Here is a 14,574-nt window from a genome sequence, read left to right on the forward strand (position 1 = left end):
CACACACACACACACACACACACACACACACACACACACACACACACACACACACACACACACACACACACACACACACACACTTTTTTGGCCTCTATTGCAATTTCCTGTTCTACACTCCTCATGCTGCACTTCTCTTGTGTGGTAGCTTCATGAAAAATGACAGTGTTTGTTTGTGGTGTGAGAGTGGACAAGGAGGACGAGATGACGTGTCTGATCAAGGGCTGCAATTTTGTGCTGAGGAACATTCCTCACGAGGCCTTCGTATATGCCAAGCACGCCGACTCCGAGTTCCGCTTCCAGACCACCCAGCCAGACATCTTCCCCTACCTGCTCGTCAACATCGGTTCCGGGGTCTCCATCGTCAAGGTACGAACACTTAACAAACACCAGTGTACAGTGTCAAGCGCCTTCGGGCTCACATTGCGAACGTCACATGAAGAAACCCAGAAAACAGGTAAGCCATGATATTCGCAAATGAAAGCCTGAGCGCACCCTGATGGCAGTAGACGGCAGTGGGCGCTAAAGGACAAAATTTAAGCACCTTCAGATTGATGAACACGGATGTTTTAATGTTCTTAATTCTTATTCCATAAACACAATGCTATGCATGCACTGCAACGTGTCATTTCTTGCTCTCTTATTCTCCTGACAGGTGGAATCGGAGGACAAATTTGAGCGTATCGGCGGAAGCTCGATAGGTGGAGGGACATTCTGGGGACTTGGGGCTTTACTCACCAAAACAAAGGTATTTATTTTATTTTTTTAACTGTCATGCAATTGTAAAATGAAACCGACCGCTTACCCATGACAGCATAAAGCAGCTAACCAGTCTAAGCTAACACAGCAGTCTACATTTCTACTCAGAACTCCTTGACACAAACACATGGGCACAAATTCACAACATTCCAAATTAAAGTTTTTCTTTTTTTTTTTTTTTTTTGACAAAAAAAAAAGGGGGTAATAACACTAGATAACACTGTTGATTACAAGCATAGGACAGCTAACTGGTTGCTGGCTAGCTAGCTAAGTCAATGTTTCATTCTACGTCGTCACTCAGGGCTCCTTCTTGGATAGTTTGACTCAAATTCACAACAGAGAACTCAATCAAGTCTTTTTCACAAATAGTGAACCACTGCTCACAGATCAGCCGCGACTGACAAGCATGGCAAATAACCAGTAGAGCTAAGCGAACGTAGCATTCTATAGCTTGACTCCAATTCAAAGTCCTTCATTCTCAAAAAGACAACACACATTATCTCCAACTTTCATGAACACTGAAACAGTCGGTCAAAAGTACTTGGACACCACAGCAGTTGTGTCAGTCTGCTCAGAATGAGTTCGCTTACTTCAAAAGTCTTAGCGAGACCATCATCGCCCCGCTGTTTTTTGTTCACTAGCAGAGTTTTTTGTTTTCTTGTCCCCCCTTCCCCCCGCAGAGGTTTGACGAGCTGCTCCAACTGGCCTCGAAGGGGCAGCACACCAGCGTGGACATGCTGGTCAAAGACATTTACGGAGGGTCCTACGGCTCTCTGGGCCTCACTGGCGACTTGATTGCCAGCAGCTTTGGGAAGTCAGCCACGGCGGACAAAGGTGAAGCACAGAGTTACCCTTTTCCTCTGCGATGCCGTGGCCAGAAGAGTGTAGCTCTGGTTTTTGGTGCCTTTCAGAATTCTCCAAAGAAGACATGGCAAAGAGTTTGTTACACATGATCAGCAACGACATCGGGCAGCTGGCCTGCCTGTACGCCAAACTCCACCAGCTGTCGCGGGTCTACTTTGGGGGCTTTTTCATTCGGGGGCATCCGGTTACCATGCACACCATCACCTACAGCATCAACTTCTTCACCAAGGCAATGCTGACGTCAAACCTGAAGACAGAGCTTCACATTGCAGTTGTGGGCCACATTTACAATGAAACATTTTTGTGTGCAGGGTGAGGTGCAGGCCTTATTCCTGAGACATGAAGGCTATCTGGGAGCCATCGGGGCTTTTCTCAAAGGAGCGGAGGAAGACAGTAAGAGCGTTGGATTCATTTTACTTAAAATATTTCCCTCCATTTTTTTTTTTTTTTAGCAATACTTAAGCTACACAATACAGGCATTGTTTTTTTTACCTTTTTTTTTCAGCACTCTACATTCCCACTCAGGCGTCAAAAAAGACAAAATAAGTCTGCACAAAAGTCAAGCAGATGCTTGCAAAAGTTTAGTCAAGTGTGTATTATTTATTTTTTTACAATAGTAGTGAGGATAACAGTATGGCATTTCGCGAATGTTTTAATTTTTTAAAATGCACACAAAGACATAATTGTTGTACCCTTCTGAGAGAGAGAGAGAATCAAAATTCTGATCCTGTGTTCTTATTTGTGGGACTTTATCCCCCCACAGTGAGATGATGTGAATAATGCATCTTTAATTTGCCTGACTGTATTGTTATTTGTCACGTGACTATGACATTCCGATCGCATGCCATATACTAACGCTGTATATGTTTGATGCAGATCCAAACCAGTACAGCTGGGGGGAGAATTACGCGGGAAGCTCCGGCCTGCTGAGTATTTCTCCGGAAATGAATCCCATGCAACGCGCGCGAAGTGGAACGGTGAGACTTCCTATACGCGTCAAACATCACAATCACCATCCCTGTTCCTTCCTTTACACGACTTCCTTGTAATCATTACGCGTCATCTGTGATTGACTCTCTTGTGAAATCGCATCTGTCCTCATCATCTTCTTCTTTTGATTTTCTTCTGTCTCGCAAACTTCAGTTCCCCGTAAGTACCTCCGACCGGCCCTAACCTTTGTACGCTGCTGACTCACCTCCTTGCACATTTTGTTGTGCGCCGGGTTTGAGTTTTGCAGAAGACAAAGTTGCATCTGTTACATTTTCTTTTCTTGCTTTGTTAGTATTTAATACGATGTGCCGCATGTCAGCTGGCAACAAGCATCCAGAGCTAACGTTTTAACATTTTGCACCTGTCTTTTGCTGCTGTTCTAATTTCTAAAACGTGATGAATCATAAATCGATATTTCACAAAACCTTTATTAACCGTGCAGGGACTGTTTTGTTTTGCATTTCAACGTTCACCGCTGTCTTACGAGCACAAAGAGACGTGAACCACAGTGTAATAAAACTACACGAAAGTAAAACTACTCACCCTTTAAGAGAGCGTTTACAGAGCGATTCTAACACCTAAAGGTTTTTTTTGTATTGCTATGCTAATTCGGTTTAAAATTAAAATCTGCTTTTTTTTCTCAAAAGTCTAAAATCTGTTCAGATTTTGTTTACCCCTTATTAAAATCAAAATATTTTTGATTTTTTGTTTTTTTTTTTTTAATCTATAATTTTTTTTTCTCCAGGCTTTAATTTGCATCAACTTCTACAAAAATGATAAAAAATAAGAAAAAAAGCCATCTTTCTCGTAGATTTTGAGGACCACAATGAAAATAAGCACTTGGCCTTGATTGTGTATCCTCGGTGATGCCCGACTGAGAGACGGGAAATTTCATTGTGCTGTCTTCTGTGCTTCGATCGGTCGGTCGGTCAGTCATTTTTTTTCAAAACATGAATGGAGACACAGTCCTTAATAACTTCACATGTTCAATGCTGAGCGATTGAACATTGTCATTGGAAAACGCAGTAATTTGGCAACACTTTTGCTTGATTTTGAAAACAAGCCTTTGCTATGTTTCCATAACTCTCATTTATGGCTTTATGATTGTCATCATACTTCAAATCTATCAGTGATGCCAAACCAGAATGTTTATTTTTTATTCATTTATTTTTTCGGGAATAGTTTGGTTGCCTTTGCATGATCTTGTCCGTGCCGTGTCGCAGTTCGACATGCTGGAGATGGACCGTCTGGAGAGGCAGCTGGTGAATCTCCATCTGCTGCAGGACCCGTCTTCCTACATCCCTGACACGGTGGACCTCACTGAGGACGCCCCGGCCCGCGAATACTGGCTGGACTGCTTCGAGGAGGCCCTCGACGGAGTGAGATCACACTTCCGACACAACACGCAGCAGCATATTTCTGCTTTGAGTTCCACTTTAAGCTTGGCGACTTTTTCGCTATGCTCTCCACCTATGATGGGTGGGTCTGGAACACATCCCCCGCTATTCAACGGCCTCACTGCAAAGGCACGCCATCTTGACACGTGACGAGTCTCCTCGTTGTTCCGTGCAGGTGGTGAAGCGAGCAGTGGCCAGCCAGCCCGACATGGCCGAGTCGGTGGAGCGGGCCGAGAAATTCCGTCACAAATACAGACACAAGCTTCAGACTTTGCGCCACCAACCTTTGTGAGACACTCCGACACAGAATTTGAACGCTTGCCGTATGTGTGTGTGTTTCGTCTATGGCTAACGTAGCTTTCTTTCTCATCACCCAGCGCTTACGGGTCCCTCACGGTCCGAAGTCTGCTGGACACGAGGGAGCACTGTTTAAACGAGTTCAATTTTCCAGATCCCTACTCCAAGGTTGAACTTCGCTCTGCCCACCACAAATGTTTGTTCTCTTGCACTCATACACGTTTAATTTTTCATCTCGTCCCGGTCTCTTGTATACGTGTGTGCTTTCAGATCAAACAGAAGGAGAACGACAGCGCGCTCAAGTACTACCAGAAGGCCGTCAGGTCTCTGGAGGAGCTGAGCTGGGAGCAGAGACAGTTTGCGCTCGTCCGGGGCGTCCTGGCCGGCAACGTCTTCGACTGGGGAGCCAAAGCCGTCTCTGAGTGAGTACGCTGCCAATGAGGGGCCAGCCCCGCAATGAATTTCCTTGTTTAGAAACACGTTAGAATTTTTGGGATGGTGTTTTATGGGGTGCTGGAACGGATCAATGGTATTTCCACTCATTTCAATGGGTCAAAATTAGATTAGATTAGATTAGATATCCTTTATTTGTCCCACACTGGGGAAATTTACAGCCTTCAGCAGCAAGATTGTGGGTAGAAAGAAGAGAAAAGAAAATGATTTGAGATTCAAGTGGTTTTATACAACTTTTTCGAAACGTTATTTTTGCTTTATTATAAAGTGTGCCTGTGTGTTGATTTGGTATTTTGGTTTACTCGTAGGCCTCGGGCAGGGGTCACCGACCAGATTTTTGACTGTGCAGGTGTATCTAATCAAGTGTCCAATGAATGACTTGCAAAGTCCTCTTTCCTCTTTCTCATGTATAGCGTCCTTGACTCAGACCCCGAGTTTGGCTTCGAGGAGGCAAAGAGGCAGCTGGAAGGTAGTAATGTGATCAAGCCCCCCCCCCCCACCCCCACCCCCAAACAACAAAAAAGAGACAAGCTTGTACGCGGCATCAAAATTCTTTCATGTTCTTCCTTCAGAGCGGCCGTGGCTCGTGGATTCATACGATCAATGGCTCCAGAGACTTAAGGTCACTTGGTGATCGTAACACACCTCGCCATCATATTTCTTGTGTCCTGTTTGCTGTTGCTCGCTCGGCAATGAGTGCTTGAATGGTTGTGTCTTACAGGGGCGTCCTCACAAGTGTGCCTTGTTTTTCGTAGATAATAGCGGCGTAGACATCATTCTAGGAGTGATGCCTTTTGTCAGGGAGCTGCTCTCTCGGGGAACGGAGGTAAGACCGAGACCTGGGGCCCCTCCCGTACGCTGCCCGGACAAAAGCATTGGGACCCCCCGGGCTGCTGTTTTTGGTTAGCGTAAAAATATAAGGCATCCGCCTATAATGACGATTGGGCTCAGTGGAATATAAAATACAGCAGAATATCAACTGAATTAAAGAAAAAAAAAGTACCAAAAACTGTTCAATTCTTTTGACTCTATTTAATGATGTCAATACTCTTCATGTTTTTATGAAACCCAGATAACCATTCCTATTTCATTTTTCTTGTCAAACGACCTCACATCTATTTGCAACTGTTGTTTATTGTTTTCCTTTGTGTAGGTGGTGCTGGCGAGCAACTCTGGTCCGGCCCTGAACGATGTCACAAATGGGGAGCTGCAGATTCTGACCGAGAGGATCGCCGCCATGGATCCGGTCATTCAGTGAGTGCCGACCAAGACGCCGGTAAACTCGTCATCTGGTCACTTTGAGATCATCAACCAGCGTGTGAACTTGTGCAGGGCGGGGCTAAAGGACGACAGGTTGACCTTGATTCAGAGCGGTTCCAGTTCTCCCTGCCTGGATCTCAGGTAGGAAGCGATGCCCATCACAGCCCAACTCACCTTCCTCAGCCCCGTACTATATTGCGGCTCAAATTAAGCCACATTCTCATCATCTTTTTTTGCCTCATCAATTCAGACATTTTATTCATTTTCATGTTTAAAAAATCCCAAATAACAGTAGCTATGTTGTTATTATCTTGACTAACAAATAAGCCAAATTCATTTGCATGACATTACGTCTACACACTGGAAATGTCAAACTGTCAACATCATCCATCCTTTAATTCACTTAACTGAACGGTCAAGTGTACAAACCAAAATAAGCTCACCACTGTTAACATGAAGATGCACCCCAAACTTCAGTTTTTAACATTCTTGACTGTCTTGCAAGCCAACAAGTAAAAATGATTTATGGATGGATCTGTTAACGTGCCCCCAGCGATCGACGCGGGTTCACTGTGGTGTACACGTGACGACTCGTTTTGTCGTGTGTCCCATCCAGCCGCCTGGACAAAGTCTTGGCCATGGTGGTGCGCGAGCGTCACACCGACCTGGTGATCATTGAGGGTATGGGCCGGGCCATCCACACCAATTACTATGCGACGCTCAGCTGCGAGAGCCTCAAGATGGCCGTCATCAAGAACTCCTGGCTGGCCGATCGCCTCGGCGGTAAACTCTTCAGCGTGGTCTTCAAGTACGAGGTGCCGGCCAGGGGAGCCCACGCCAATGCCGTGTGAGCGGATGCCTTTGTGGACTGAACATCATGAATGTAAGGAGGATGAGTGAATGTTTTACAGGCGCAAGGGAAGTGTTACATTTACTGTATTTCACAAGCGTCATTGTTTTAATGTTTTGGTTCATTTAGTTCACTCGGCTGGATTTAAGCTGTGGGTCCAAGTGACCAATTTCAATTTATTGCCCTACATCATATTTATTTTTCAGACTATTTATTCACAATAAGCTACGAGGACAAGGGACCGCACCCTCCCGTGAATAGTAAACGTCTGCAAAGAGTAGATACATTCACAAAAGGGGTTTGCAATTGTGTATAGATGCCACAAAATGGTAGCAAAGCAGTTTAAACTGTGAGGATCATAAAGCATCAACACTATGCTGCTTCAGGCATTGGGGTCGGCAACCTGATGTACTCAAAGAGCCACTCAGCCATCTCCCACAGAAAAAAAAAAAAAAACACCTTATATATTCTGCCATGTTCAAAGAGCTCAGTAATTCTTGGTGCCGGTGTTGCACATTGGCACTGCTTGTGACGCATATTTTGAACAACGTAAAAAAAAAAAAAAATCACATTTCGATTTACATTTGAAAGACAAAAGACATAGTTTAATTTGATTTGAAACACTGATTTATTTTCCCAAATCACAGAGCCACAGCAGGAGGACGAAAGAGTCACAGGACGGCTCTGGAGTCGCAGGTTGCAGACCCCTGTTCTAGCATGTACACAATCATGAGCCCATGTTACATAAACGACTGTATTCAGTATTTCAGATATCAAACAAAAACAAACCAGCCGCTGGTGTTGTCAATTATTTTCATATTTGACTTAATGATGGATGTTTTTTTTTTTTTTTTACATGTTTATTTTCGCTTGCATTAGCAGACATCTGATATGAATTAATTTTTTGAAACATATTTGGACCAGGCCTGATTCCGATTTGAATTAATTCGATTGGGTGCGTTTATTTCTCTAAACGCTCCCATGACTTTATCCCATTTGTGTCACTTGAAAGTAAAGTAGTGGAAATTGTGTCATGTGAACCTTGCGGCATAAATCCAGCTTTAGTGGCACTCAGGATTTGGGAAGTTCCACTGAAGCCACCGGTCCTTTTTTTTTTTCCGCCCCGTGCATTTCTTACTCAAAAGTGCAGTTTATGTGCCTTGGGGCTGATGGAAAGAAAGAATTTTAACTTCCGTGACGGCTCCATAGACACGCGTATTACTGTACTGCACTGTAAAACTGTCAAGCAGTGGTTCTCAAACTGCCTGGGGATCCGCAATAAAATTTTGTTGCATCGTTTAAAAAAAAAAATTTTAAAAAAAAGTTTACGTGCACATGGGTACTGGTGTGCCCCCACCAAAAAAATGAGCACACTAAATCAGTTACTCCTCTTGCCCTTAGCTTTAGGCCCAGTAAAAGATCTAATGTGATTTTGACACAATGGTTATAAAAGGTCTACACACCCCAGGTTTTTGTGATACAACAAAATGCAGTCTGAGAACCCCCGGCTGTCAAATGACTCTTGTAAGCACAATAGCAAGTGCGATATCAGCCAGCGCCTCCACAAGGTGGCGGTGTTGTGCCGTGATGAAACAAATTCCTGGTCATCGAGATCACACTCTCATGTTGATGATATCGGACAGGGAGCTTCCATTCGTTCATTCAGGTGGAGAGAAAGAACAATTTAAGGTGACTTAAGTAGTGAATTGTGTTTCTCATTGCAGTGCATCTGTACAGTTTTTGTGTTCTAATCATGTATAGAAAGCACATTTGCTTCATTATTCTTCTGATTCACTTTTCTTGAAAAACAACGACCAAAAAAAAAAAAAAAAAATCTGCTGTGTTTTCATTTGTGAAAGTGGATCACGACTGAGGCCGCCTGCGCACATGATCTGCCGGCTGTATTAAAGCTTGACGCGGCCATATCAGGCACTTGATGCCTGCTGAGAAGCTGCGGGCTGCAAGCGTACGAGGAGGCCCACCGGGGGGTCTTCTCTGTAGTTCGTCTTGCTCCACATACACGCATACACAAATTCTGCCTGACACCGGCACTGCCGTATTCAAGCAAAATTTCCCATCAAAAGTTGGTGAGTACACTATGTATGTGGTTTTTGTGCCTGGGCCAAAGCAACATGTCGAGATCTTGTGGCATTTTGGTGCCTAGAACTTTGTGGAAGTGAATTAACTCAAATCAACTCAGAAATTAAGGAGTTCATTGTCGTGATTTGCTGGCAAGTTGGTGTCCAAGGACTTTGTCGAGGCAAGTTGAGCAGCTTCATGTCATCGTCGTCATCTTGGTACAGGAGAACTTTGTCAAAATGAGTTGAGGAACTTCATGTCGCATTTTGCCGCCATCTTGTGGCTTCCTGTAGGCGTTTATACACTTTTTTTTCCCAATGACTAATTTTGTATTAACTTGGGCTTTGGCGCCATCTTACGTCCTTGCAGAAAGAGCAGAAAATCGGACTGCTGAGTTTTCCCGACAGAACGTGCGTGAAACACACCCAAACGTAACTAACAGGCTTCCATTCCAGAGGCACCGCTATACTTATTTAGGGCGGCGTTTGATGCATACTGAAGCTCGACAGAGACAGATTTATTTATTAGACAGAGGAAATTGGTTTCCTTCCGCGGCGACTTGTGCAAATTTGCGCTTGTGCCTTGTGGCGCCGTGTATTTCAAATGAGCGGCGCTGTTGACAGTTAAGTCGTGAATTGTGTGGCGGTACGCGCAAATGAATTGCAAGTGAAAATGTACTCCCGATCCGATTGGCGCCTTATTAAAAGTGGTAAGCGGCCTATGGGCTTATGAGAACAAGAAAAAAAAAAACTGACAAAGAACCCCCTTGAGTGTACACACACACACACACACACACATTGAGTGTATACACACACACATACACACACACACACACACACACACACACACACACACACACACACACACACACACGATGTTACCATTGCTACACTTCACCAGAGTGACACATCGCACTTGTTATCTGTCGCAAGCAGGCCACATATTACACTCAGCTTTAAGTATTTAAATCAAATTAGCCCGTTTGAATAATACTAAGAACTCTTTCTTTTCGTCACATATTTTCACAGACTTCCTTTGGAAATGCCAAACATTTCCCTCCAGATGTGTGAGCAGCGTACATTTGGTGTCTTGCCGGCATTTGTATTGCTCCCAGCACGGCTGTGAGTGAGCGCGCATGCTGGATGTTTACTTCCCACTGTGACGCTTTCACCTTCATCTCAAATGAGAGATGCTCGCAGCTACATCCAGCGTGAAGTGCTGGTCTCTCTGCATCACTGAGATGTGTTTGTCCCTGTGTGCTGAAATGAGATCGTCACTCCGCATTTAGTTTTAGGTGAACATCACTGCATCCGCTTTGATTGGATTGCCACTCTGCACCCATTCTAAAGAAGTCAGTCATCTCCCCGCATCCGTTTTAGGACGCTCACCTCTCGGCGTCCTCTCTCGTGTCATTGTCTCTCTGCGTCCTCTCCAATAGAATCATCTCTCTGCATCCAGTATCATGCCAGCATCACTGTGCAGCTACTGGAGGCGGGGATGTGCTCATCTCCCTGCATCCAGAATTATGGGTGCTCTTCTCTGCATCCATTTTCACTCTGAATCCAGTCTGGCGCAGTCGTTTGACCGAATCCAGTGCAATGCGATTGGCATTCAGCATCCACTGCGTGACGGTCGTTTCTCCATTCACTGCAATGGTCACGTCTCTCTGCATCGAGTATGAGTTGATCTCTCTGCGTCCACTTTGAGGTGCTCGCTTCTCTGCATCCTCCCCGATGTCATGGTCTCTATCATCACTCTGCATTTGCTCAGGATGGAAACGTGCTGGTGTCCCTGGATGCGGTATGAGGTGATCGTCTCGCTCTGGATCTACATCCACTGCGATTTGCTTGTCACTCTGCATCCAGAAGAAGTGCTCACCATTCGGCACCCACTCTGATGTCATCATCTTTCTTTATCCAGCGTAATGCTTTCAACACACCACATCGTCTGCTCTTGGCATCGAGTGTAATATGCTCATTTCCATGCATCCGGAATTAGGCACTCTTCTCTGCGTCCAGTTTGAGTTGATCGGAACTCTGAATTATCGATGAAGTGTGCTTCTTCCGAGAGCTACTCTAATATGATCATCTCTCTGCATCCACACCAAGGCACTTAATCTCTGCGTGCGCCGCACGTCGATTTGCATCCACTGAGATACAACTTTCTTTCCGCATTCACCCGAATCATCACTCTGTCTGCAAAGTATGCCTGTCGCCAGTGAAATACTTTTATCACTTTGCATCAACCGGGATGCGCTCGTCTCTCTACATTCATGTATGAGCTCTCGGATCTCTGTATCCAACGTGATAATACAGCGTCACTCTGCATCTACTGGGATGTCTCAGCATCCACGTCGAGGCGCTCTCTTCTGTGCATTCACGCGATGCTGTCATCCCTCAGAATCCACTGGGGGATCACGATGGAAAACTCTTGCTTTTATTCGATCATGCGACATTTTTTTACTTGATATGTTTTGGGATTAATTTTTGTCGACATAATGATGTTTATTGGGTAGCAAGTTGCTTCCTGGTTAATGAGGAATAACAGATAGGACTGTACCTTTTTGAATTATGAGGTGAGGGAGAAAACAATCAGAAGAGCAAAAAAACTTTTTCACGTTTGCAGATCAGTAGGCTACTTCCTGGTTTACAAGATTTTTTTTCAAAATGCAGATGGTACAACAGTATTAAATAAGAAGCAATTGTAGGAACCTTTACAAATACAATATTAAAAAAACAAACAAACAATCAGTCAAAGTAGCGATCAAGAAATTCAGAAGGTATGATTTGGGAAATAACTGCTCACTGGAATGTCTCCCATGTGACGTCATTTTCTATCGTCCCCACCGCGGCAAGCGCAATCGATATACGCCACAAGTCAATCGCGGACAGGCCCCTCCTCTTTCCCGGGCGTGGACGAGGACGTCAACCCGGGGGGCGCGCGCGCGCACGGAGCCGCCTGCCATTCTCGCCGTGTGGCTCTCGCTGCCTGCCGTGCCGTCTGTACGAGAAGCCGCGGCAGAGTGTCGATGCGCGCCGGCAGCGGCACGGTACCAGCCGAGGTTCCAGCCAAGGTTTCCGCCGCCCGCAGCGACGTCACCAGCGCGCAGCTGCTCCAAACAACAAACGCAGGTGAGCCGCCCTTGACCTTTTTGGTGTGTTTCCTGTGAAATAGCTCAATGTTCCAGCGGCCCTTCACACTCATTCAAACGGAGCTTTTCGCGGGCTCATTTGGTTCTCTTTCTGTCGAGTATAAAGTTCTTCGTTCTCAGATTTTCCCTGTGGTGCCTAACTCTTGTTTAGAAACAACCTGATGATCAGTTGCACTTAGAGCTAGAAATGATGAAATATTAACGTCTGACAAATTACAGCGTATCATATCAGAGTAGAGTAGTGGGGCAAGGGACAATACGCGTATAATTGACTTCATTATAAATGCTTTGGGGGGAGGGGGATAGGTTTCCTTTCCTTAACCCCCCCCCCCACACACACACACACAAAAAAAAGGTGAATAAGCCCTCTCCGTGAAAAAAGAGACTAAAACACACACACACACACACACACACACACACACACACACAAAATACATATACTGTACGGGTATATAAAAACATATTGGCTGTAAAAATCCACAAATGGGTTAGGCTGCAGTGAATCAAAAAACTTTTCCTCCCGATTTTTGGTGACTATGCGGGCATCCACTGTAAGTCGAATCTAATTCATCTCCTTACTAACAAATGTCAACTTTATGCACTGAAAATGAGTTTTTAACAATTTTGGACGAGTTGATGTTCTTTTTTTTTTTTTAATCTGAAAAATGTCTCCTTTATGTTTCAGTTTATTTTAAGAACTACAAATTGACCGTTGTATCATAAAACACATGCATTTTCAGTTCACTCTTTACAAATTCGCCTGTTTGTTTCTTATTTGCTGATTTTGTACCGTCGCTCTACTGCTCTAAGATGCCACAAGATGGCGCCAAAGCTTGGCTAATAGGAACGTCGTAATTGGTGTCAAGGAAGTATGTTGAAGTGATACATCTGGAATGAAGGACAAAGATCTTTGTGTGTCGGGGAGGAGCCTGGCCCGGTCAGACTTTTCTGTGTGGCATTTTCTCGAATATTTGAAGAAAATCTTTTTTCCGGGTACGCCGGCTTCCTCCCACATTCCAAAATAACGGCCACTCCTTTCACAAAACCAATTCCTAAATTCCCAATTTGGAATTGAGGACTGCATACCGAGTGGTGTGGGCCTTCAGCTTTACACCCAAGAAGCTTTTTTTTTTTTCTCCTCTCACTTGGTTGATTGTCGTATCTGTGTTGAACAGGTGTCCCAATTTCACAGGCAGCTAACCGCAAAGTATGTTGCTGTTTTTTTGGGGGGGGGGGGAATCTTCCACAGGCACGTTCCGTTTAAAAACGGCAGCCTTTGATTTGCCTCCTCATCTTATTTCTTCCTCCTCCATCTCCATCCTTTTGTCTATTTGCCGCTCTTGGCTCTGCGGGGAGCCGCTGGTGTGTTGGAACTCGCCTCGGTCGGGTGGGTGTCTGGGGGATGTTCACCCGCTGTGCATGCGTGCGCGCAAGGCCCTGGCGAAAGCTCGATAAGGGCCCCATGTGGAGATTTTGCCGATGCCGCCGAGCAGCAGACGCAAGGCTCCACTTCTCAGACTCGCCTCCGCATTTGGTTCTCCTCAGGTTCCGCTGCGACTCGTTTATGGACAGATGGAGCGTCCTCATCTTTTTTTTTTTTTTTTGTGTTTTCTGCTCAATACCCGCTTTAACAGCCAATCTATACTGACGAGCTGCTAAAATGAGTGTGAAAAAGCTGCTGTTGTATCTGCGAAGGCGTTGAAGCCAAGGGTGGTTCGCACTGCTGACTCTTGAGTCGGCATGCTCTTTGGAGATTCTAAAATGGCGTCAGTAATGCAAGAATTAGGTTCATTGAGGACTTGTCTTCAAAGTTTATAAAGCCTCGATGGAGGACTTCATTATTTGCAATCAGCGTGCATAACAAAGTGTAAATGGTCTTCAATGCTTCTGTGTGCTCGGTTTAATGACGACTTGGCTGTTTCCCAAAAAAAAAAAAAAAAAAAACATTCATTAAATTGACTTTGACATGTCTAAAAAAATGTGCCTTGCGATTGGCTGGCAACCAGTTCAGGTTTCCTCCAGCTATAGATTCATAAAAAAAAGTAACACTACAAAAACTAAAATGAAGCATTTTGGAACAAATAAAAACAAACAAACCTGTTCCAAAGATGAATTAAAACTATGAACAAAGTGAAATACAAAAAAAAAAAAAAAAAAAAAAAAAAATCCCAAACTATTCCGTGTAACGCCGGTGCAGACCTCATCCCGGAAGGGTTGTAAAAACCAATGTCGAGCAGAAAATCGAACTACTGGATGTGCAGGGCCCCAACAACCAATTCCACCCCCTCTGGTTGTACAGCAGTCATCAGCAGAGTGACTGTGGCCTCCGATATCGGGGGAGGGTCTCGAGGGGTGCGGCGTGCTCTTTGCTTCTGCATCCTTTTGTCTGCCGCATCCATTGGGTTGCTATGAGAGATCCGGAGAAGAGGAGCAGCAGATGGCGGCTGGAGGTTTGCCGTCACAGCCGGTGTTTT

The 14,574-nt window shown here is 44.9% G+C and overlaps 2 protein-coding genes across 3 annotated transcripts in view; both read left to right on the forward strand.

Moving 5' to 3' along the window:
• Positions 1-40: 40 nt before the first annotated feature.
• On the forward strand, positions 41-7,436 carry pank4 (pantothenate kinase 4 (inactive)). 2 transcript variants are annotated; one of them, XM_019879567.1, is made up of 17 exons: positions 41-369; positions 656-748; positions 1,440-1,593; positions 1,671-1,852; positions 1,935-2,016; positions 2,500-2,600; positions 2,767-2,772; positions 3,837-3,992; positions 4,186-4,298; positions 4,388-4,475; positions 4,578-4,729; positions 5,174-5,229; positions 5,333-5,382; positions 5,482-5,586; positions 5,914-6,014; positions 6,093-6,161; positions 6,637-7,436. In XM_019879567.1, exons 1-17 carry the CDS (start codon positions 160-162, stop codon positions 6,869-6,871), a joined length of 1,953 nt encoding a protein of 650 aa, XP_019735126.1. In that variant the 5' UTR covers positions 41-159; the 3' UTR covers positions 6,872-7,436. The 2 variants fall into 2 exon arrangements, with proteins under 2 accessions (XP_019735126.1, XP_019735127.1); XM_019879568.1 differs by lacking the exon at positions 2,767-2,772 and having other exon boundaries at positions 42-369.
• A 4,271-nt stretch (positions 7,437-11,707) lies between these two features.
• The window catches only part of LOC109521616 (draxin-B), a 12,408-nt gene continuing 9,541 nt past the window's right edge, over positions 11,708-14,574 (forward strand). The window contains exon 1 of the mRNA XM_019879569.1: positions 11,708-12,080. Coding sequence (XP_019735128.1) covers positions 11,731-12,080 — 350 coding nt within the window. The 5' untranslated portion in view covers positions 11,708-11,730. The remainder of the gene's footprint in view (positions 12,081-14,574) is intronic.

The sequence above is a fragment of the Hippocampus comes genome, unplaced genomic scaffold (genome assembly GCF_001891065.2).
Source record: "Hippocampus comes isolate QL1 unplaced genomic scaffold, H_comes_QL1_v1.1 scaffold44, whole genome shotgun sequence".
Classification (NCBI taxonomy): Eukaryota; Metazoa; Chordata; class Actinopteri; order Syngnathiformes; family Syngnathidae; genus Hippocampus; species Hippocampus comes.